This window comes from Cajanus cajan, chromosome 5 (assembly GCF_000230855.2).
Source record: "Cajanus cajan strain Asha chromosome 5, NIPB_CcT2T_4, whole genome shotgun sequence".
In the NCBI taxonomy this organism is placed as follows: Eukaryota; Viridiplantae; Streptophyta; class Magnoliopsida; order Fabales; family Fabaceae; genus Cajanus; species Cajanus cajan.
The window spans coordinates 60,244,868-60,271,045 of record NC_138521.1 but is presented as its reverse complement, the minus strand read 5'-3'; the positions used below and the strand labels follow the sequence as shown (position 1 = coordinate 60,271,045).

Genomic DNA, 26,178 nt, shown 5'->3' with positions numbered 1-26,178 from the left:
TACATTTCATAGGCTATAGCATCCCGTATAGTTGACCCTTCCCTATGATCATCCTCACGAGCTTGAGTCGGCATGGTATCCATAGGTTGTTCCATCAACTCTCGATCGACCTCTGCTAACAGCGATTCATCATTGTCTACGCCTCGAAGAAAATTGTGTAAAATGCAACATGCTAGTACAATATTCGTCATTGTATCAAATGAATAATGAGGTTCGGTTCCACTAGCTATTATAGGAAATATTTTCTTCAAAACGCCAAATGTTCTTTCAATCACATTTCTAAGTGACGAATGTCGATGGTTAAACAATTCTCTTGGGTTTTGTGGAGTTCTTCGAGAATACTCTTTAAGGTGATATCGAACCCCTCGATACGGCGTAATTATTTGTCCTTTTAACATAAATCCAGCATCCCCCAAATAGTATTTACCTAATTAAAGTCATCGAAGTTATACTCATTATAATATCGTAATTACGTTACTATACACTAATTACGAAGTACATAATAACTAACCTTGTGGTATGATAAGTGGATCCTCTCTACCTAGGACATCCTTTAATATTCTTGAATCAGATGCTGTTCCTTCCCACCCTCCTAGAACATATGTGAATTTCATGTCGAAATCACAAGCTGCGAATACGTTTTGGGTTGGCCAATCTTTTCTTCCACGAAAACGGGGGGCATCTGATCTTCCTACTTTAACTCGGACATGAGTTCCATCTATTGCCCCTAAACAATCTTACGTACAAACAATATGATAGTAATACGTTATTTTTAATATTCAAATACGTCTATGTGATGTAATACTTTAGTTTGGCACTGAATTACCTTAAAGTACGGGTAAAACCGGCTATTGTTTAAGATACAAGGATGAACATTGCTGCCTGATGGCTGAACTAACATTTCTCCCTCCAACATAATGACCGCATTCAACACATTATGAAAGTGTCGACTAACGGTTTCCCCAGATCGATGGAAAAAAAATGAAACACTTCAATTTTTAACGTTGTGTCCGATAATATGGAGGAATTTAGCCACTTGTTCTTCCACTGTTGATCGTAAGGCATCCTTGACCAATCCAGTTGCCCTTACTCGTTCACATAAGTTAATGAATGCCGCAGGTCCCATGCGAATAATGTCACGACATTGTTCGGTGTGAATAAGGTATGACATCAACTCATTCCTACGACGTTCTTTTTGAGAAATGAAGTCCCTAATGTTACTTGTGGGACAACGTATGGTACACAACATATTTAACCCAAAACCTACGAGACAAAGGATTGTCATTGCTCCTACTTGGGTTCGCATTTGTATTTGACTTTGTATTTGTGTAATTAAATTTAAGTCCAAATCATTATCCGTTTCTTCATTGTCTAAACTAACAACATCGATATTTTCGCGTGCCATCTGAATATTTTTCAAAATAACAAATTTATTATTCTAATCAAATTTGATTGAAAATGAAAATATAAACCCTAAAAATACATAACCGAACTTTAATATATATCAAAGTGAGAACATAAAAATATTAATATTTATTATTATTATTTAATTTATATATATATTAAATAAATATTTAATTTATATATATATATATTAAATATTAAATATTTATCTGAAATCACCTAGTATTAGGAGTTAAGATAATATACTCAAAATCTTAGGTTTAAATTAATTTGAATTAAATTAAATTGTAATAATAATTGCTATTTTATCTTATATAGTTTTGTTAAAATGTTACTCCTTTCATTTTTTTATTGTTAATTTTTTTAATTATATATCATTTTTAAAGTTCAAGAGAATAATAATTGTTATAATTATCCTCATATCTCATCTATTTTTAATTAATTCACACATTAACAATTAAAATGCATTTATTATAAAATAAAAATGAGAGGAAAATAATAAGAAACATTAAAGTCGTTTATGAAAAATGGAAAAATTTAATATGCATTTATTGCATAATAAAAATAAAACGAAACATAATAAGAAACATTAAAAGTCATTTTATGGAAAACGACAAAATTTAATATGTATCTTAGTTTGTTTATAAATGAATACTATTAAAAAGAATCAAACGACTTGTAATTAGTATATTTTTTATTGGGCAATTATATTTATTTTAATGTAAGAAATTATCCACTCTCAAATATAAAATTGGTATAACCATTTTCCATCCACATTTACCAAAACTTGTGGTGATGAATTAGCCATTGCATAAAAGGATAACCAACGGCAATCAATCATCTCAACCTAACCTCTCAGCCAAAACTCCAACTTTTCTATCAAGTATCATATTATTATAAAAAAATAAAAAAAAACTACACTCAGTTAAAAATAATTTTATACCATAATTTTAAAATATAACTATATATTTAATTATGTATGTTTTTATAATATAATTTATACATTAAAATATTTATTTATTATAAATTTAATTATTTAGAATAAACATTTTATCACATGTAATATGCACATTTACTTTTGGAATATAAATAAAAAGAAAAAAAGGTCTGCGTTTAAGATGTATGATACATTATTTATAAAAAAAAAAAAAAAAAAAAAACGGTGTAATACGTTCGATGATTAAATAGAATGCAAAACTAAATATGCTAGCCTATTCAGTACTGGCATATGCTGACAATGGTAAATAGCAAAAGCTATTTTCAACACTGGTATCTTATGTCTTATTCGGAAAAATTCTTTGCTCAAATTAAAGACCCCACCAAGTCGGGGCTGACATCATGTATTGGAAGCAGCTAAGAAGAACAACTATGATGGAGGAAGAATATAATAAAGACAGAGTAGCAAAATAACCGAAAATGGAGAAGGATAATCGATTATGCTTGGTGACATAATCGATTATGGCCTTGCATAATCGATTATGCTTCACCCATAATCGATTATACAAGGCCATAATCGATTATGTGGCCAACCATAATCGATTATCCTTCTTCGTATATACCAAATGGAATGAAACTTACTTCAATGGAGGAGCTCCTTCCACACAATCATTCACCAACACGAACCAGCCACTCACCAACACGAACCAGCCACACACCAGCCACGCACAAGCCCGTTGAGAACGTCAAGCAGCAACACGCACAGCCCGTGGAGAAATCTGTGAAGACAAACCTCACGTCAAGCAGCAACACGCACAGCCCGTGGAGAAATCTGTGAAGACAAACCTCCTTTTAATATTATTTCAAACGCGGTGTGCCCACTCAACGACAAACCTCCTTCAATAATGCAGTCAACAATGGCAGAGATTCCTGAGTCACAGTATGCATGCATGACACAACGATACAGGAAGGTCCGTAACAAAGATTCCTCTGCTACATGGCACAGTATGCATGCATGTACAAGGGCATTTTTGGTTTTTCACAAATCTTACGTGTCTTTCACCTCCTTTCTTCCCTCTCGTGCGAGGACAAGAACAGTGCTTCTCCTCCCTTTTCTTCGTCTTTCCTTCGTCGCAAATTACCGGAAACAAACGCCAACTTTCCTCGCCTTTCGTTGCTCGTAAACAGTACATCACCTGAAACAAACACTACCTAAAAGTGAGATTAAAACATGATAAATTAGGAAAATGAAATTTTTTAACCCTATTCAATGTTAAGAATACTCTATATTATATTGTTGTTTTTCTACCTCATATTTGATACAAAATAAATAATGATAAGTGATAGTAATTACAATGATTATATAATAATAATGATATTGTTGATAATAATAATTATTATAATTGAAATAATAATAATAATAATAATAATAATAATAACAAAAATAAGAAGATAGACATCAATGATAATGATAGTTATAAAAATAATAATAATAAATAATTATTTTATTATATTACTTTTTAACTTATTTTTTATATTATACCAATAAAATAAAATAAACAAATATGATATTTATATCGTTTCTTATTAATACACCAAATAATTTAATTAGGCTGGTAGTGTAAGGTATATACTTGACTTGATCAAGCATACCCTTAACTAATATAGGTTTACATATGCATGCATGTTCACCATGTTTATTAACTTTAGTTGTATCAACCTTGTTTTCTCAAGCAATACAAGTCCAACAACACAACATAAAGCAAAATTAATCTTCACCTCCAAGGTTGTCTTTGAAAAAAAAAAAAAAAAAAAGGAAATGAGAGAGTGAAGAAATGATTAATAATATAGTGAAAAAAAAATTGTGGATAGAATGAAGACAAAAGAGAAACTAGTGGCAGAAGATTTGAGTACTAAAATGAAGAGAAATAAACTTTTCTTTAATATAGTTATCTTCTTAATTGATTTATAAAAGATTTACAAAAATTGATTTATTTTTGTAGCTTTATAATTTTGAATATAATTTTTTTAAAGCATGCTATTAAAATGTTTAAAAAAATCATTTTTTTCTCTAAAATTGAACTAAACAAAAAAAAATATAAAAACTCATTTATTTTTCTTTAATTAAACACTATGCTAATGATGCATGACATTGTTATACTCCTAAATATCAAATTTATTCATTGATAACAATGCACGTGGTCTCACTAAAGTTTTACTCCATGGAGTGATCAATATTTTCCAATAGAGTAGCGATTGGGGAATAATATTGGGTATATAGTTACCGAAACATATAATATAAAAAAGGTTAAAATATTTTTTTTAAGTCTACATAATTTTATTTTTTAGATTTTATAGTTACAAATATATTTTTTTTAGTTTTTATACTTATTTTTTCAATTTATTTTATAATTTATGCTAACAATTATGATATTGAAAGTCAGAGTGACAAAATAACCATTTACGTTCTTTTCTGTTTAGTTAGGTGAGTTTGGAAATTTAACTCCCTTTATTTAGTAATTAAAAAAAGTTATATATATAATATTTATTAAAAATTAAATAAGTAAACTTAATTTTTCAGTAATAATTAATTTGTACTCAATGGAATACAAAAATTAAAATATTATAAAAATGAAAATTTTAAATTATTACCTGAATAAATAAGATTTTTTAAATTATCCAGCTTAAAAGAAAAAAAGAAAAAAGTTTTTCAAATTTAATATCTCTAATACATGCAAAGCTTTAATAACATGTTAAAAATTTAGATCACGTGAAATTCGTCACCATTATTTTTATCTATTGTATATAAAACTCATTTGATTTTTATAATAACTACGATTGGAATTATTATATAATAGTAAGATTATTTAAAATAATAATTTTATACAAGAAAATTACTATTACGATAGTAAAAATTAAGATCCTAAACATAATAATACATGATAATAAATTAATTAATATTAGAATAATGTTTTTACACCAACATTAGAATAATGTTAAATATTAAATTATTCAGAATAAAAAAAATATCTTAACATCGGATATAAATATATCTTTTTCTTCTAAATATTTTAAATAAATTATCTTAAAAATTATTTTATTAGAATTTAGAATATTACTATATTAGTTTTGTAGTAATGCTTCTTATTTATTTTATATTTATTAAATATATATAATTAATTAATATTTATGATATTGGAAGTCAAACTAAAAAAAATGTCTTTGTCTTGTCACATCCCATTTTACTTAATAAAGAGAGTTCAAAAATTCAACCAATTATATTTAATAATTTTAAAAATTATATATATAGTACTTATTGAAAATTAAATAAATAAACTTAATTTTTCAGTAATAATTAATTTAAACACAATAAATGAAATACAAAAATTCAAACATAATAAAAATTAAAATTTTATAACTATTACTTGAGAAAATATGATTTTTTAAATTATCTAGCTCAAAATAAAAAAATGTTAAAAAATAATTATAAATTTCAATTTTTAGCTTAAAAACAACCACTTTATTTTTTAAAAAAGAAAAAAGTATCTTAAAAAATTAGTATTTATTAAATACATAAAACTTTAATATCATGTGTATAATTTAAATCACTTCATCACCATTATTTTTATCTATAGTATATATAAAGTTTATCTACCTTTTACAATAATTGCAATATTTTTATGTTCTTACTACTATAGTACAATATTGGCTAATTTCAACATATTATTTTTTGACAATGCTTATGAATTTTCATTTTTTTTTATAAAAATACTTAATGTTAATAATGAATATAAAATTACTCTCATATTATAAAAAGAATAATTTCTTATTGTAATTATAATATTAAAATATTATAAAATAATATTATAAAAAAATTAAAATTATTACTTCAACAAATAATTTTTAAAAATATTGCAAAATATTATTATAAGTAACTTTTTATTTTTTTTAAGAAATATAAGTTTGTGTTTTAAAAATGAGGAAGGGTAAGTTGGAAAAAGAAAAAAAAGTGAGAAAAAGTGGATGAATTTGGGCGGAGATTTTTTTCCCCAACTGCTAACATGTATACATCTGAATCCTTTCTTTTATTAATAGTAAGATTATTTATATATTATAAAGGAGATATATTTTGATAATTACTTTTTTTATTTTTATTTTTTAGTGAACCATTATACTCCTTGAATGCGAATATTAGAGAAATTTGATTCTGCAATTTCTATTTCAAAATTGTGAGTTGGATGTGATGGACTAACTTAGGTACCTAGTTTGTAACAGTATTTTCGATGGTTCATAGCACACATATCACATATGGTATTTTTGTAATGGGTTGGAGTACTCCTTGTACTTCCTTTAATTTCAATTAGTTGGATTATCAAAAAAAATATACATCTTGAATGTAAAAAAAAATCTTCTTATAACTTTTCTAAATAACTATCCACAACTTCTAATTTTAATATTTGTCTGTATGTAATTATTAGAGGCATAAAATGTCTCAACCCCTCTAGTTTGATTATTCAGAAGAAAAAAAATATTTTCATATGCACCCACATATGAAGATTATTTGATATAAAAAGTTTTTGTTTTTTTAGACAAAAATATTATTTCAGTAATTATATCAATTATATTTATATGAAATAAAAATTAAAAATATTAAATTATATTTTAATTTTATTATAAAATAATTCATGTAGTAAAAAGTTATAAATTCACCACCTCACCGTATACCATAAAAAAGCTCTAATAACAAGTATAATATAAAGTAAGCGAAAATTTTAACATGAAGCAATATAAAAAGTGGTACATCAATGAAGCACCATTTTTAACTATTAAATTTAATAATAAAATAATTAATGGTTCAGATTTGTTACTTGTAACTTGTAAATATAATTTTTTGAATTTTGCAAATTAGTCCTTTCTAGTATGGTAATTATTTTTTATTTTAAAGATTAGTCCCTTTCTTAAAAAATATAATTTGATTAGTAAGGGTTATTATTGTCATATGAAGAAATTGATTTTTTTGTACTTGGTGTGGGACGGGGTGGCGGCAGCAGCGGAGGGGGAGGGTGGAGGTCGGTGGTGGTGGAGGGCTGGAAGCATAAAGGGTAAGGGAATGACGTGAGGTTGGAGGTGGTGGAGTGCGATGGGGGTGGCGGCGTCCGAGGGTGCATAGACTAAGGTAGTGAAGTCATCCTAGCTCAATGCTTTCTTATTTGGTCCTGGAGCCTTAAAAAAAGACCTTACGGAATGGAAAAATGGAGTCCTCTAAGATAGGTTGAGAAAGCGCGTTAATATCCTATTGAGAAGTCATCTTGCCTCTAAGATAAGGATCTAAAACCAAAATATGAGGAATGATGGTCAGTAGTAAAGAGGTTCTGGTAATCTCGCACGATGTGGCCGCCAAGGAGATTGGTGTGATTAAATCTCCAATTTCCTACAGAGTCCTAAAGGGCTAAAATCCTATTACGCCTTATGGAGTAGATAACTGAAATGAATAGTCTTTGACTCCCCTTTTTAAATCCATCTGATACGGGATTTAAGAAACAAAAAGTCCTCTTACCCTAGAGTTCAATGTGTTAGGCGAAATCACATATAAGGCAAGGTTTTTATCCTTTTCTATTTTTCCCAACAAAGGGGAGGGTGGAGGGTGGAGGTCGGTGGCGGTGGAGGGGCGGAAGCATGAAGGGAAAGGAAATGACATGAGGTTAGAGGTGGTGGAGTGCGACGGGGGTGGCGGCAGCAGTGGAGGGGGAGGGTGGAGGTTGGTGGTGGTGGAGGGGCAGAAGCATGAAGGGAAATGGGATGACATTGTTTGTGATTGCATAATAGAAAAGGGAGGAACATCAACCCCAAATAAAAAAAGAATTCATATGGGTAAATTTGGTATTACAAAATTAATGATAATTTTTAATTTTTAAAAATTATTTTATCACAATAACTATATTGCAATTAATAATAAGTTGTAAAACCTGTTATTGTAAGTCATTTTAATGACCCATGAATGAGTCGCTGCTTCATGTTAGAAACCTTCTAAAGTAAGAAAAATTATTAAATGAGATAAAATAAATTGAGAAAGATGAAATTAAAGTCCCTCTCATTAAACCACCAAACACTAAACCCTAAACTACCAAACACTAATGGTTATACTTTTATTTTAAAGGTCACGATAAATGCATCATCTATAAGCCTTTATTATCTAGCATCTGTTTAGAGCAGTGAGTGAGAAAAAGTTTTTCAATGAAAGGAAATAACACGAGGGTTTTAGGGACCACATAGTGCCTATTATAGGAATATCAAAGTGCAAGTTATGACTACAATGTAGCTTATGTGACTATGGTTAAAAAAAATTGTTTTTACTTTGTTTCATGTAAATTCTAGCTTGTTACATCGTATGGCTGTATTTATAGGCAATCATTTTTCAGGTTAAAATTCAACTAAATGGTTAAGTTTATTTAACTTGATTTTGCTAGCTTCTTTGTTATTATATTACACTCCATCTCATTTTATCTGGCATTTAAGATTTTAACATAATATTTAATAATGATTAATATATTTGATTTCATTAATATACAACTTTCTGATATATATATCTTTATTTTTATATTTTTTCCTCAGATTACCAAAAGCGAAAAATACAACAAATTACAAGTGAGTTGTATTGTCAAGCCAAAGAGGCCAAAGATAAAATTCAGGCAGAGAATGGAAGAAAGAAAGAAAAAACATTGACAGAATTGTCACAACACCTATATATATTAAATATATTAAATCAACTCCTATATATTAAAAATATATATATATTTTTTTACGAAATAATTATTATTATTTTTAATTACTTATATAATTATTTTTATTTATAAATTAAAATTTAATATTTAAAAAATTATCAATAAATAAAAATATTATTATACTATAATATAAATTATTTATCATAATTTTAAAATATAATTTATTATAAATTTTAATTATATATAATAAATATTTAACTTGTGCATGATATATATTAAAATATTAATAAATAAAAAAATAACACACTAATTAAAAAATACATTAATAACAATTAAATATATAATAAAAAGTATTTAATATTACATTCAATCAACAATCAAATTAAAATTGCTAAAACGTAAATAAAATATAACGATGAACATTAATGATTCAGCCACTTGCCTTGCCGAACCTTCTTTTATTATTATTGTTATTATTATTATTTATTTTTCCGTTGAAGTATATTAACGATTTACACTAAAATAACAATTGGAAAGAAAAAAAAACCCACTACCCCTCTTATTTGTCTGAACTAAAATTAGGAATATTTTGATAACTTACTAGTATTAAATTTTTTTATGACAATTAAATGCTTTTTTGTCTCACTCTTTTTGTGTGTTTGTTTTATTCAATGCGTGTCAAGTGTCAACCATAACTCCATTGCAGCATTATTGTCAAACTACCTCTCTCTTGTTGGATTTTTTTTTTTAATGAAAATAAAAATATCATGTCTCTCTCATGTACATGACTCACCGTTTTTATTAATTTCTGGTGGCTTTCAGACATGATTTGTTAAAGAACAATATTCCATTTACTTTTATTACCTCTGTTAGCATAAATTCAAAACAAATAAACTTTTAAAAAACCACGGGAAAGCTATTGACAGATTCCATAAACTCATATAAATTGCTTGCGAAAAAATCAGAGAAAAAATATTTAGAGAGAAGTAACAATAACAAATGTCAAAGTTAACCTTCACCCCTTCAGATTTTGCCGAGTTCGATTCATGGTAGAAGTGGATTATGTCATTTTAATTGGCTTAGATTGGAGGACCATATTTGGATTCAACAATGGTGTTGCAAATTATGTTGAACAATGGTGTTGCAGTATAATTTCTATGAAGATAGACGCACGAGAAAAGGGAGATGAGTGGATGAGGAAAGAAAAAATACCATTTAATTGTCTTGAAAATTTATAGTGTCCGAATATGATAAAAACATAAATTCAATCATATATATTACCGAGATATAATTAGAGATGACAAATAAACTTGTATTCATGAGTAATATCTGAATCTCAACTTTGACGGAGAATACTCAGTTTGATTGAGTACAAGTATGAGTAAAATCTGATATATTAAACCGATACGAGTATAGATATATACGAGTAGAGATATATACTTACCCGCCTCATACTCATCTATGTCCCCATCCCCAATTTAATATCCAATCTAATTGTGTTAAATAATTTTAATATTTAATTATGTGTAATTATTTATTATGATATGAAATATTTGTAATTGTTTAATTATTAAGAAGTCTATTATTAAAATATAAGATAGACAAATAATTTAATTATAATTGTAATATAATAAAAAAATAAGTTAAAAATATTGTGTATTTTAAAAAGAATTAATTTTTGATGGGTACAGGCTAACAGGATGGGAATGAGACAAAAATTATATACCTAACAGATACAGATATGAGAATGGGAATTGGTTTGAATTACAGAGACGGAAATGAGTATCATGAAAATCATACCGATCCACTCCATTGCCATCACTAAATATAATATAGACAATAAAACTTAGTTAAAGAAAACAGTTTGATTATACAAAAATTTAGTAAAAAAAATAGATTAGTCAAACGATAATCACAATCATGATAATTATTTTTATGAAAAATGAACTGATAATGAGAGATGTATATATAATATAATATAAAAAAATATTATCAAGAGACTAGACTAATTTAATCATTGATATCTTATCAACCTAAAGTTAAGAGAGAAATTACATCTTTTAATGTTGAATTAAAAAAAAGAATTTTATTGGACTACTTGAATAATCTTGCGATTTCCGATAAGAACATATAGTAAGATACTAAAATATTTCATGAATTTGATTTATTTTAGAAATAATCCTTAATTTTTTTTCTTCAATTTAAAAGAGTTAATTTTTTTTAAAAAAACAAAAAAGAAGGACAAGCAGGGTACCGGAAAGATCGGAAGGAACATTCTATATTTTTCTAGCGTAGAGAACTTGGCATGGCGACGTGTTCAACGCGCGTCTTCCCTACTTTCCAAACAAATCACACAACAATACATTGCCGACGAAACCCCATTAATTCAACACTTTACTCATTATCACACGTGGCTTAATTCCCATCCCTATAACTAACCAATACACTGTGCCCCATATCATAAACAAAATAAATACATGAATTTTTATTGAAATTTAAACTATAATATTCTTAATATCTTGTCAAGGACTTTTTTTTAATATTATAAAGTTAGTTTTTACTATGGAACACATATCAACTGATTCGGGACGATATTGCAATTTCGTTAAAAAAATAAAACGTAGGAATCCAATTCGTATGGAGATTCTTTCAGGTCACATCTACTCATACAGAATCTTTCTTTTTCTCTTGAAAAAATACAGAATCTTCTTCCAAGCAAACAAGTTACAATTTTTTTTTGAGAGAGAAAACAAGTTACAAAATAATTAAAAAATATTAATTTCAGATTTTCACTCTTATAAATTATAACTGAGAGCACCCAAAAAGCAAAAGAGAAAATTAGATTTTATTTTTCTTTCAGTTTTTCTATAAATATTTTCTTTTCTTCCCTATTAAGAAAAAAGTCTCGCTCTGTTTCGGACTTGCTTGCATAGATTGTATCATTCTCCATTTTTTTTCTCGCTTCATCGACTATAACTTTCTCTCTCGATCGACTAGGGTTTGATCTGACCCGTTAGGTTGATCTCGATCTCGCAGGCGCAACCGCAACTGTAAGCTAGTTTCATTCACGCCATTATAATAAATGATCAATTCTTAATTATTGCTTTTTGAATTTATGCTATAGCTGATTGGGGATGAGTTTCGTATCTGTTTGGTTTCTGAGAATTTGAGGTTGGCGCTTTCGCTGCTCTGTAAACTATTTTTTTTTAAATGTAGCATTTCAGTTTTAGATATATGTCATATACTTTTATTTTTATTTATTTATTTTTGTTAGTATAGTATATAATAGTTATTATGAAGATCAACAACACGCAGAGTTGCCACAATATGTTGGAAAATTGTTTTTCTCACTCGTTTTTTAATTTTTCAATTTTTTTTGGATGCAGGTATTCTGTATGCCTGTCGTTCATACCCTTGTTGGGGATTGGAAGTTTGAAGTTAGCAAAAAGAGATTAACAGAAGATGCTATTGAGAAAAATCAGGGATGAGGAATGGCTTTCTTATTCAATATGCTTTTTGAGAGAAGGAGGATGAGTGTTCATGTGTTACACAGCGTGGAATGACATATGTATGAATGTCTTTGTAGAATGAGACATATGAGGTGTGATTTCTTTATGTTGTTTATATACACGGAGGTTTATGATCTTAGGCATTTATCGTAGTCAACTTGGATTGTCACAGCCAAGCAAATTATACTACCAATACAGTTGCATCTTTTTGAGTTATAAGGTTTAGGAATGGACGATGACAGAGATTTCGAGTTGTTATTTCACAGTTGGAATACCAAGAATCCGACTGATCGACTTTTTATTATCTCTTGTTTTGTTGCTGCTCTTGTTGGAATTTTGACCATAGCCTACACGGCCTTTCAATGGAGGAGAAATATCAATCTAAGTTGGATGAAAGCCATAGCCAGGTCTAAGAAAAACCCAAAAGCAAGGCATAAAATTCCTGTGGCCCCTCATACATGGGTTCTAGAAACTGTATCTCGTGCCAAGAATTTAAACTGTTGTGTTTGCTTTAAATCCATGTCGCCCTCTCAAGCTCTAGGGCCTATAGTAGCTTCTGAAAGTTTCATCCACCGTTGCTGTTTTTGTGGTGCAGTAGCTCATCTTAGCTGTTCATCTAGTGCCCACAAGGACTGCAAGTGTGTTTCTATGATTGGATATGAGCATGTCATGCACCAATGGGCTGTTCGTTGGACAGATGTAGCTGACCAACCTGATGAAAGTGCTCTCTGTAGTTACTGTGAAGAGCCATGTGGTGGGTCGTTCCTCAGTGGTTCCCCTATATGGTCTTGCTTGTGGTGCCAGCGTTTAGTACACGTTGATTGTCATGGTACAATGTCTAGTGAAACGGGTGATATTTGCGATCTGGGCCAATTTAAAAGATTGATACTATCACCATTGTATGTAAAAGAATTGAACTGGAACATGCCAGGTGGATTTTTGAGCTCAATTACTCATGGGGCAAATGAGATAGCATCTTCAGTTCGGGCAAGTATTAGGAACCAGAGCAAAAAATATAAGCATGGAAATGAACCATCTGTTGAATCTGGGAATAGTGAGAGCATTGGTGAAATGTCCACAGAAAGCACCGGTAATTCTCATCAAATAGATAATGGTCATCATGAAGTGGATGAAAAAAATAGCACGAATAAGGAGATTCGACACCAAGATAGTGAAGTAGATAAGAAGATGGATAGAAAACCCAGTCTTGGACGCAATTCATCAATCAATCAGAAGGATGAGTCCCATGCATTAGGAGTAAAGCAGAAATATGATTTGATTGATTTGCCTCCAGATGCAAGACCATTATTAGTTTTTATAAACAAGAAGAGTGGTGCCCAGCGTGGAGACTCACTTAGAATGCGTCTGAATATCCTTTTAAATCCTGTTCAGGTTTGTTACTCTGCTGCATTTTACAATATCTGGTTAACATTTGAGTATTTGACTACGCATCCAATTTCGTTTCCTGCATTGTTTGCACCCATTTTAAAGTGTTTTTGCTTTGGGGCCACTACTATTCATCATGTACTCATCTCTTTATAAAAAAAAATACCTAAACCCTACAAGATTATAGAATAATTACTATCTTCTAGTGGTATACTTAAAAGACTCCTAAAAATCGCGTAAATGGTCCTATTGCTTGTTGGAGATACTCTTTGACAACATGATTACCAAATTTTTGTTTGTTTTTGTTTAGGTGTTTGAATTGAGCTCAACGCAGGGGCCAGAGATGGGACTTTATTTGTTTAGAAAGGTGCCTCACTTCAGAATTCTTGTATGTGGGGGAGATGGTACCGTTGGTTGGGTTCTGAATGCAATAGACAAGCAAAATTTTGTTTCCCCTCCCCCTGTTGCTATTCTTCCTGCTGGTACAGGAAATGATCTCGCTAGAGTTCTCTCCTGGGGAGGTGGCTTGGGTCCAGTAGAGAGGCAAGGGGGTCTTAGTACATTTTTGCATCACATAGAACATGCTGCTGTTACTGTTCTTGATCGGTGGAAAGTAACAATTAGTAATCCACAAGGAAAGCAACAGCTGCAACCAACAAAGTTTATGAACAATTATCTTGGTATGTGAACACATGTTTTTCATGGTTACTGTGAATTAAAGCATCTGGAAAAGTCAGTTTGGTAAACTTTGATAGGGAGCTAGTTTCTTTGTGGTGGGGATTGGGTGGTTGGGTGGGTTATAGATGGAGAGAAAGATGCCTTAAGGAGTCTGGAATTCTGGATCTTGATGTCATGATCTGGTACATTGGTTTGAACATGAATCTGGTTGAAGCAAATTGAAAAGTTGATTTAGTTGTATTGATTTTGACATGTCAAGTCCGATACTACTAACATCGTTTGGATTGTTGAAATGAGGTTTGATATACATGAATCTGAGTATTCAACTCGGGTGCAAATTTGTCTGCACTCTCATGGATTTACTTAAATTATAATAAGTTGCTTTTCTAACAACAGCCTTTTATTGTAAACATTAATTGTATGCCACTTGCATTTTGTTAGATTACATCATTTGCTAATTGTCAAACTATGACTGTGTTTGGATTAACTCATTTAAGGAAAATAATCTCTGTTTTTATGCAGTTTCTTGAGAGAGCTTAAAAAAAATAATTATTTCTCATGATTTATGCTTTTTCCCTAACACACATCTCTTGCATCATTTTGACTAATTCTGAATCAAACAAATATTGGTTTTAGGAATTGGATGTGATGCAAAGGTTGCTTTGGACATTCATAATCTGCGGGAAGAGAATCCTGATAAGTTTTATAATCAGGTATTTGGTGTTTAATTGGAATTGAATTTTGAATTGTTTGGCATTTTAAAGGGGATATATGTATTAATAGCATGCTAGTTGAGTGGTATAAAATTATAATTATTGTTTTTGTTGGATGGTTTGTTGTGCAGTATATATTGCTTTCTCTTTCTGTGAATGGAATTTTGATTACTTTAGATTAGTTTTGGCATAATTTTAAAATTGACTCTTGGATTAAGACGTTCTGTTCTGTTCAACTGCTCCTGGGGAAATATTGAGAAAGATATATGCTTTTAGACATAGAATATATTGATTACATTGTTTGTGAGTTTTAATATATCTCAGTCATTATGGCTATTCACTAATATTTTAGCTTGTACATCCCTTATAATAAATGTTTATTTTTTTATACATAATAATTAAAATTTATAATAAATTAATAATTTTAATATATAATTTATATTATAATAAAAAATTATTATAAAATTATCTTTTATAAATTATGTTATATATTTATATGACTAATTTAAATTGTGATATAAGGTTATTTTTAACTATTGACAATTTCTTTTAAAAATTATTGAAATTTAACTTAGAGGTAGAGATAAAAGAGGGTAGATTGGGATTGATTGTTAAGAAGATATAGAGATAAAAAAAAAATGGAAGGTAGTTTCAGATTGAGAGAAATTTTAACTAGTTCTGGGAGTACTATGATATGCATATCCAAAGGAGAGAAGAGATACAATGTTTAGATTTAGGAATTTCTACGTTGAAGAGCTGGGAGAGTGAGAGCCTCACTTTGCGAGTTGTATATTCTAATTTATAATATGGAAGTAGATTATTTCCTTCACTAACTTTGATCCATTCGATGTTCTTCTATGAATGGCTTTTCATTTCAAGTTTGTTGTATTCACACTTAGAATAATATCTAACAGATTTACATGAACTGGTGATCGCTTGAATTTTCCCATTTAGATCCTTGCAGTAGAGGTTTCAATGTCACTTAATATTACTCGCTGCATTATTTCAGTTATTGTAATATGCTTACAATTATCTGATGTAGTGGAACTTCTAAGATTAAATGCTCAAATTACTCTAATATGTGCAGTTTATGAATAAAGTTCTATATGCAAGAGAAGGTGCTAAAAGTATTATGGACAGGACATTCGCCGATTTACCTTGGCAGATTCGAGTGGAGGTGGATGGAGTTGAAATTGAGGTCCCTGAGGTGAGTCTGTTAAATATAAATAACCTTTGTTTTGGTTCACATTACTATTTCTGCTACAATTGCTTAAATTATAAATTGTTATTGTTTTTTCATTTGAGTGACTGACTCTAATTATATTATAATGTTAAGATGTAATTTTTTAGAGTAAATTATCTCCACTTTTACCTCTATTTCTAGCATGAGTTGAAGCTTGTTTGGGTAAGCTTCTTAAGAAGCACTTCTCGGAGACAAACACAAGAAAAAAAAAAATCAAAATAAGCTTTTCCATAAGCTAAAGCAAACTTATGCATGAGTTAAAAATAAGAGTTTTTAAAAGTTAATAGAAAAGAGCTTTTACAAAATAGTTTATACATAAATTAATTTTAGTTTACAGAAAAACTTATTTTATTTTTCGTTCTTATTTTGCTCTCCTATAAGTGTTTCTAGAAAAATTTATCCAAATAGACTTTCAATAGTGTGTGTAATTTTGACATTATGTTTCTAATATCTCATGTCAGCATGGTGTTAACTCTTTTTACAAGTAGTTAATGGAAGTGACTATTTGTCATGTGAAAATTCAAATTGGGGCTTGTATTTATAGGTTTTGAACATTGAGGGGACATTTAAGTTTGGGGACTGAAGGTGCAAGTAATTTACTCAATTTTTTGTACTAAAACATCCTTTTTAGATTCTTTTACGCTGCAACCTACCCATGGCAAAAATAAGAGCAAGGCCCCTATGCTGAATTATTCAATTTGGTTTACAATTAATTCAGGATGCAGAAGGTGTACTTGTTGCAAACATTGGAAGCTACATGGGAGGTGTAGATTTGTGGCAAAACGAGGATGAAAATTACGATAATTTTGATCAACAATCCATGCATGATAAGATACTTGAAGTTGTGAGCATATCTGGAACATGGCACCTCGGGAAGCTTCAGGTAAAATGAATCCTGGATTCCCATTCTAGGGTTATGCTACTTTAATGTGTACATGATTGCTAAGGGGTCTACTACTTGAGATTTGAAACTGATTTGGAAGAATGTGCTGGTGAACCTTTTCTTTATTGAATTAAATTAAATTGAGAAAAAATGAAACTAAGAACTAAAGCATGATTTTTTTAAATCATGTTTTTTGCATGGAGGTGGAACTGCATCTCAGTTGTATTTAGTCTGTGGCCTCTGTTACTTTTACTTTATTTCAGTTTCCTATTTATTTAAGTTCTCCTTGATTTTAAAAGTACATAATTTATTTGAACTAGGATTAAGACATTATTTATTTGTTTATATTAAGCTCTACGGAGTTATTTAAACTATGAAATCATGTAAGCTTAAATCCTCTGACAATGGTGTTGTCAAAACAGGTTGGGCTTTCTCGAGCTCGAAGACTTGCGCAAGGACAGTCAATTAAGATACAATTGTTTGCAATGTTTCCTGTACAAATCGATGGAGAGCCTTGGTTTCAGAAACCTTGCACAATTTCCATAACCCATCATAACCAGGTTATCATTCTAAAACTCCTCCACTGTGCATTTATAGGCAGCATCCCTTTTGTGTTAACTATCACTTGCCTTGCTGTTTGATATCTTTACACTGTTTGTAAAACTGAATTTCAAATTTTCAACATGTTTTGTCAACCTGTGCAAACTGACAGGAATCTGCTTACCTAGTTTTGATTATTTTTGAAAAGAATGAGACCTCTGCCACTGAAATTCACAACTTTTCTATGTATTGGTAAAAGAGTGATGCTTCTGAGAGAAAAATGACACAAAATAGTTTTGTCTCATTTTAATTAGATGTTTGTTATTTTCTGCTGCCCTTACATTATTGATTTCTATCTGTTCTACCAATAAAACGCATCAATATCTGTTGGCTTAATTCTCTTTTATTGTGGTTGTTCAGGCTTTCATGTTGAAGAGGGTGACTGAGGAACCTCTTGGTCCTGCATCAGCAATCATTGCTGAAGTGCTGGAGAATGCTGAAACAAATAATGTAATTAATGCTTCACAAAAGCGAGCTCTTCTTCATGAAATGGCACTCAGGCTGTCCTAGAAATACTCTTCCCACCTTGTGAATGTGATTAGTGATTTTATATTTCTTTTGAAATATATTTTGCACACTTGTGTATTACTTTTCCTTTTTGAATCTTTTGTCTAAACTACCTGCCACTTCTGAAGCAGCCTTGTGTATTATGAATCTTATACATAAAAAGAAAGAATGAAATGAGAAAGCTTGTCCGTTGATTTCCTCAAATTTCGTTGGTGTTTAAATGCATACAGCAATATGCAGTAATATGTACCAAGTACCATGCCCCATGCAGCAAATTGCTTACGTTTGGCATGTCCATTATTTTATGGACTATATATACATTGTAAGGAGAGGTTGATTATTTTTCGGATCCTACGAAAGTTTAAAAGCTCTCATGGAATGTTTTAAGCATTGTTGTGCCGTATTTAATTGGTTCTTCAGACACCGTATATCGAAAACTTATTTGACCTGAGTTTTTAGTATTACCTTTGCATAATCATAATCAGTGATTCGACTCTGAGGATGGAAGACTTCATCAAAATGCTTTAGAGGTACGGTTTCTCCCATCTTCACTTTCATGCTTCTTCCCTAGTAAACCTTTAACCTTCAACCACAGGCGTGTTACAAAACCTTTTTCTCTTGTTCCTCTTTCGCAAGCTCGTTTGTCTGGTAATTTTGGACTGGAAATTCTTCTTGGTGCCCTTGTGCTTTGTCTGTAGATACGCTTCAGGTGGCGTCTATAAAAGGGGGAATTCAGATGGAAGACTAATGATGGCGATGATCCATTAGAGCCCTGAATGACCCTGTTAAGCTTGTGCCTGTGCTTCATCTCTTGGTAAGTTGGTGAAGATGCTTTTGAAGTTTGAATGGCCTCGTTGAGTTGTAAAGTCATCTGTTTGAACTCAAAAGAGTCATATAGGTCACTGCCATCGTACACGATGTTGAGTCTCCTTGTAGGAGTCACCGCATCCTCTTTCTCTAGATTTTTTTCCATGAAAGATGAAGAATGAGTTAATTAAGTTTACACGGCCACCAACCTCTCCCACAAAATTCAGACCTAACGGCACTTTCATTTTTCTCTGTATTTTTTGATTAAAAACTCAGAATGTGCACTGTTCAAGAGAGGTGGAAGTTAGTTGCCTTGCCTTGAAAGTAACGTAGTTAAAATACGTTATTAGCAAGGTTACTGCATTGCTTTCTACGTTTTTCTCACGCCCTTGATTTATATCGAAGCAACTAGGTTTATGAAAGTTCAGTGACTTATCCCATGTAACAGCAGTTCGGTTACCAAAATGTAAATAGATGTTCAACGAAAAAGATACAATTTCTTTCTCCTATTTTCATGCTTTGAAAACTGTGAATTCCTGTTTAAACGGGTATCTTAACACACCATTATTTGTCGGAGAAATGACGCTGTACAAATGAAAATGACAGTGTACTATATATTAAATAACAAAAGAAAATAAAAAATGATACATCTTCCGAAATTCATAAGCATTTCTCAAAGAAAATATCTAAAAATGTTTTGAATCTATTGATAATAACTGTAAGATCCTACTGCAGAAATCCTGGTCCCTCCATTAGTCACCGTTTGGTTGAGTTGAAGTTTTTACAAGTCAAGCACCACTAGTATCCACTTCTCTGTCCCTCACAGCCACATTTTTCGGTGCTGAATTGTTGCTAGTATCAGTAAGCCAATTTGGTTTTGATATCTTTTTTTTTCCCCAACCTAATACTGTTCAATTAACTGGCGTGGTTACCTTTTCTTTTTTGCCTTAACAAATTAATTCCACCAACCAAGTTGTTTCTGGACATGTATTCTTAATTTGACATGGGGCAGTAGTTGCATCCTCAAGTTTTAGTTCGTCCATAGAGTATTGTATTCACCGTCGATAGCAATGACTAATCTCTTCGCTACGTTGGAGGCACTTCAAAGGGTGGGATAGCTGGTCCCAAGATTTAACGCAGCTGCATACACAAGGTAAGATTCGAACCCCTGATATTGCTTAAGCGTGGATCAACCCCTACTGTTGAACCACACGCTTAGAATTGTTTCCTCAAGCGTTTAACTCAAATTGTAATAGTAAATTTCATTTTCACACTAATTGTTTTAAACAAAAGTTACGGCGTCGACAATGAACTTATAGCTCCGGAAAAAAGTAATAAGGTGGAGTCACGTGCATTACATTATTTTAATTAATCATGCATTAAATTTATGAATACTGTTTTTTACTCAAAATTTATGCATACTTAATCACTTTTTTTTACACCAATAGTTAATCACTTAGGAAAAATGAGTTGTAATAATGAATTAATTTGATAATTAATATAGAGTACTGTGTTTATTAGAAGGCACAACGGGTGACTAATTTTTTTATTATCATTATTTTATTATTTTTTTAATGAAGAAGTTAGAGTTAGCGACAGTCACGGATGCTTCTCTTTTTATTCCCCCCATGATGCATTCCCCTTTTCCTTATCTGTTCCACAATGTACAATGAATGGGAACAATCTTGGACTTGACTTGGAACAGTTGAGACTTGAGACGCATTTCACTTTGGAAAATAAAAAATGATAGGAAAAATATCTAAGAAACTCCTGATATAATTATTAGCCATTAAAAAAAATGTTTTTTTTCCACAGTAATGGGTTTTGTTATCAACTAGTGATTTTATTTTATCCACATCGACAAGTGATTTGGTTAAAGATAAGTAATTTTGGGACTTCATTTAATTTGACAAACCCATGGCCATGGGAGTAATAGATTGCATCACTTGCATAAATAATAATTGATTCAAAAGCAAAAGTTGAAACGCAAGTCAAGTTGGATAATCTTTTTTAGACTAGTTATTAGCTTTTACTACAAGTATTTAAAGAGATTGTCTTCTTGCTTTACTAACTTGCATTATTTTCTAACATCATTCCCATATTAGAATCCCTTTGCAGTGAAGTTTGAGCATTGAACACAGATATTTACAAATATAAGGTACCCAAATCCTTCTGTACCTTCTCAGCGATAAGATATTTGTGAATTTCCCTATATATGTATATGATCAATATTTCCCACGTCATTATTTTTGTTTAGGAAAGGAAAATTAGTGTGAAGTTTTGTTAAGTCTGATTTTTTTCTTACGCTAAAATAATGCCTAAACTTGAGTTTTTGAATATGGGATTCTAGGAAAGGGCCATTCATGGTTTTCCAGCAAAAGGCAGAGTGACTTCTCTGTCATTTACTATTCCTTCCTTCCTTTTTTTATTTTTTATTTTTTTCCTTCACTGCAAGTATGTAACTCTGTATGTCCCAACTATCTCTATGTTCAAAATGGGTGATTTTTTTTGGCAATTGAAGGAGTTTTACCGCAACGAAATTTGAATCTAGAACTTCTTGCAATCTATTCAAACTCTTAACACCAGTCTTATTTTAGGAAGAAATTATTTAGTCTTAAACCAATACATGTCTATTTATAATCCTGATCAATTATCATGCAAAACATAGTCAAAATTTTCAATTTGCGAAAAAATTTAATAACACTTAATTATGTATTACGTGGAGATTAGTGAGGACTATGATCATCTGAGTACCTAATAATTTCTTGTCTTTAGGGTGTTTGATTAGTGTAAGTGCATGCAAAATCTTCTTTGAACTCAAACAGTATCATCACACATGCTTCACAGGTTGTAATTTGTAAGCAAAGACCATGGTGAAAATTTGCGGAATTGGAGCCGGGTACGTAGGGGGTCCTACAATGTCTGTGATAGCCCTCAAGTGCCCCTCAATTGAGGTGGCAGTGGTTGACATCTCTCACTCTCGCATATCATCTTGGAACAGCAACAATCTCCCCATTTATGAGCCTGGCCTAGAAGAGGTGGTGAATCATTGCAGAGGAAAGAACCTCTTTTTCAGCACCGATGTGGAAAAGCATGTGAATGAGGCAGACATAGTTTTTGTCTCAGTGAACACCCCAACAAAAATCAGAGGCCTTGGAGCTGGCAAGGCCACAGACTTGGCTTATTGGGAGAGTGCAGCTAGGATGATTGCTGATGTGTCCAAGTCAAACAAAATTGTTGTTGAGAAATCCACTGTCCCAGTGAGAACTGCTGAGGCCATTGAGAAGATCCTAACTCACAATAGCAAGGGCACTATCAAGTTCCAAATCCTCTCAAATCCTGAGTTTCTCTCTGAGGGAACAGCTATTCAGGACCTTCTAAATCCTGATAGGGTTCTCATTGGAGGGAACCAAGACCCTGAAGGGTTAGAAGCAATCCAAAAACTGAAGGCTATTTATGCACATTGGGTGCCTCAAGATAGAATCATAACAACAAATCTGTGGTCAGCTGAACTCTCTAAGTTAGCTGACAATGCCTTTTTAGCACAAAGGATTTCATCTATCAATGCTATGTCAGCACTATGTGAGGCCACTGGGGCAGAAGTCTCACAAGTTTCTCATGCACTCAGCAAAAACACCAAAATTGGGCCCAAGTTTCTCAATGCTAGTGTTGGTTTTGGTGGCTCTTGCTTTCAAAAGGACATACTCAACTTGGTGTACATATGTGAGAGTAATGGCCTCATTGAAGTGGCAAATTACTGGAAAGAAGTGATCAAGGTGAATGACTACCAAAAGGGTCGGTTTGTGAAGAGGGTTGTGACATCCATGTTCAACACTGTTTCGGGTAAGAAGATTGCAATTCTGGGGTTTGCCTTCAAGAAGGACACTAGTGACACTAGGAAAACTCCTGCTATTGATGTTTGCAAAGGTCTTTTGGGTGATGACGCGTGCTTGAGCATTTATGATCCCCGAGTTACTGAGGAGCAGATTCAGAAGGATTTGTCAATGAGTTCTAGTGTTGTGAAACAGGTTAGTGTTGTTGGAGATGCTTATGAGGCAACTAAAGGTGCTCATGGAATATGCATTCTTACAGAGTGGGATGAGTTTAAGAGCATTGATTATGAAAGAGTGTATGAGAATATGCAGAAACCAGCATTTGTTTTTGATGGTAGAAACATATTGAATGTTGACAAGCTGAGGGGTATTGGATTCATAGTGTACTCAGTTGGGAGGCCACTAGAATAATGGCTGAAGAACATGCCCCATAAGGCTTGAAGAATTAAGAAAATAATTTAGCAGGATATAATGTTATTATCCTTTGTGACATTTCACCACCCCTTGCCATGATTTCACGCGTTTTTCTGATATGTATTAGGCTGATATGTATGAAATCTGCACTCTTCAATGTTGCAAAATTATTCGGGTAAGGGCTTTAGTTGTTGCTTGTTGCTGTGGCCCATATAAGCTATTAAAATAAAAATGTCACTGCTTTGAGGCTGTAGTATTCGAGATAGTTAAATAAGATTTTATTCTCTACACTTTATTTAAAATAAGATAGTTAAATATCAACCAAAAACTAAGAACAAAAATGAAAAAAAAAAATCAATATAAGAGAGAAGTATATTAAAAGTTAATTATTTTATAGAGACTATACAATAAGGTGAACGAATTGGATGTTACATCAAAGATTGATTTTTTTTTTAAAGTAATAACATAAATACACACGTAAAAAAAAAAAATCAAAACGATTTTTTTATAAAAAGTAAAAAATTTAAAAGAGTTTAATCTAATTCAGGCCTGATATTTTGTTTGATCAGCATCTAAACCTGATATAAGTTTGGCTGTAAATCCCTGTCTAGTTGGCATATTCCTGAATCCTGAGAAAGGAGCCCTCGTTTTGAAAGGTGACTTGATTTGATTTTCCAGTTTGATCCCATATATTCTTCCAACTCCTTCTTCGAACATTTTTACTCTACTCTGGACCCAATTAAACCTCTAAAACAGCCCATTGGACTGGCCCAGTAACCTAGTTAGTCCCAACACACCAATCACGTGTCCCACCTTTCACTTCTTCATTTTGATCTTTACTATTCACCAATGTCGATAATAGAACACCACTATTAGAGGACCAATAAAATACTCCTATATTTCCTTTTATTCAATTTAGCTGTAGTTTAATTGAAAAGTCCTCCTTTGTTCTTTTTTGGTAATAATTTCTGTATTAAAAGGAGAGCCTCTCTATTATCCAGAATTATTAAGGACAGAGAATATAATATAGCTGTTTTTTTTTAAGGTATATATAATATAGCTGTTTAAAATGGGACAGTAATAGTTGACTTGAATTAACCTTTCAAATACATGCTTACCCTAGCCTGTGTGCCACTAGTCACTAGACCTCTTTTTTCACTCTACTAAATGACTTTTAAGGTTAACCTTTTCTCCTTGTTTCACCAATTTTTTTCTTTTTGTTTTTTCGGGGTTTGTTTAATTAAGCTTTCGGATAATCACCAGCTTAATTAAGATTAAAATGCTGCTCCTGCTGGAGGATACCAAACTCAAGCTTCCCTTCTCACTCTTCTGGTAGTACTGACGAAAATATAAAACATGCTTTAAAATGCAGTAACTTGTTGACAACTTTCTGGACAACGAGAATGCATGTGATGTAACGTGTTTTTCAGTCAAAAGAATAAAATAAAATCAGACTTGCTACTTTTCACTATTGGTGATTTATTTGCAAAATGTTTGAAATATATGTAGACCATGTTCGTCAGTAATATATCTCATTATAAAAAAAATCGACTAAGGAGATTAAATTAATTAATCCTGATTCACTGCTAAACACATTTTTGCGTTGCACTTTTCTAGTACATACAATTACTACGCATACTTTTGTAACATCTCGATGAAAATTAGCACAGTTTAGAGTCTAGGTTAGCAGTAATGCAGACATTAGTGTTTAAAGATATCAACAACTTGCAAAATATGGTGATGCTTCCAAATAAATGTGTCAAATTCTCTAATTCTCCCAATTTCTGATTCAACTTTGTCTAACAGAAACAAACGTTTATGTTTTTACTCTTTAAATTAATAAATTTTGAAGGATACAAGTAGTATTCGACTATGAAGGCTATCACACCGATGAGCTTTTGAATTGGGTTAAGATTGGGCCAAACTAGATATAAAGCCCTGCATAACAGAGGTGTCAGAAAGTTTTAGAAATATAATTTTCAAATACGTAAAATATCATTATTGAATTATAAAATTTTAAGAAATGAAATTTAAAATATAAAAAAAAAACTATGATTAATATTACTAATATGTCATTATTGTGCTTGTAAAAAATAATATCATGCTTTTATATATGATCAAGAGTTGTATGACCTTTTTTTTTTTTTTTCCTAATGTTCGTTTATGCTCGAGTAATTTTTTGATATTTAAGCAAAGAGAAAAATTATGTTATTGGTATTGAATTTTAAAAGAATACATATAAATAATATGTTGCAAATGAAAACACATTTAATCATTATAAACTTGGTATATCAAACTATATATATATATATATATATATATATATATATATATATATATATATATATATATAGGATTTTTTTTCTAGAATTAAATGAAAAGGATATTAACTATTAATATTCTCTTTGTCAATTTATGTAGATTACTAGGAGCTGTAAATTTAACAAGCAACTTTTTAACAAATTGCATTATAAGGTTTCATGATTTTATTGCTTTTAGATCTAATCGTGTGGCCCGTTAAAAAAATTAAATATCACATGTAT

General features: G+C 31.0%; 2 protein-coding genes across 2 annotated transcripts; both read left to right on the top strand.

Annotated features, from left to right (window-relative positions):
* The first annotated feature begins 11,891 nt into the window (after positions 1 to 11,891).
* DGK1 (diacylglycerol kinase1) lies at positions 11,892 to 18,785 on the top strand. The gene is made up of 8 exons (XM_020370255.3): positions 11,892 to 12,112; positions 12,449 to 13,963; positions 14,268 to 14,637; positions 15,272 to 15,348; positions 16,436 to 16,555; positions 17,310 to 17,474; positions 17,897 to 18,034; positions 18,435 to 18,785. The coding sequence occupies exons 2-8, from the start codon at positions 12,800 to 12,802 to the stop codon at positions 18,582 to 18,584; spliced, it is 2,184 nt and encodes a 727-aa protein (XP_020225844.1). The 5' UTR covers positions 11,892 to 12,112; positions 12,449 to 12,799; the 3' UTR covers positions 18,585 to 18,785.
* Positions 18,786 to 21,390: 2,605 nt separating this feature from the next.
* LOC109809609 (UDP-glucose 6-dehydrogenase 5) lies at positions 21,391 to 23,891 on the top strand. Its single transcript, XM_083075540.1, has 2 exons — positions 21,391 to 21,546; positions 22,236 to 23,891. Exon 2 carries the CDS (start codon positions 22,259 to 22,261, stop codon positions 23,630 to 23,632), a length of 1,374 nt encoding a protein of 457 aa, XP_082931666.1. The 5' UTR covers positions 21,391 to 21,546; positions 22,236 to 22,258; the 3' UTR covers positions 23,633 to 23,891.
* The last annotated feature ends 2,287 nt before the right edge of the window (positions 23,892 to 26,178 follow it).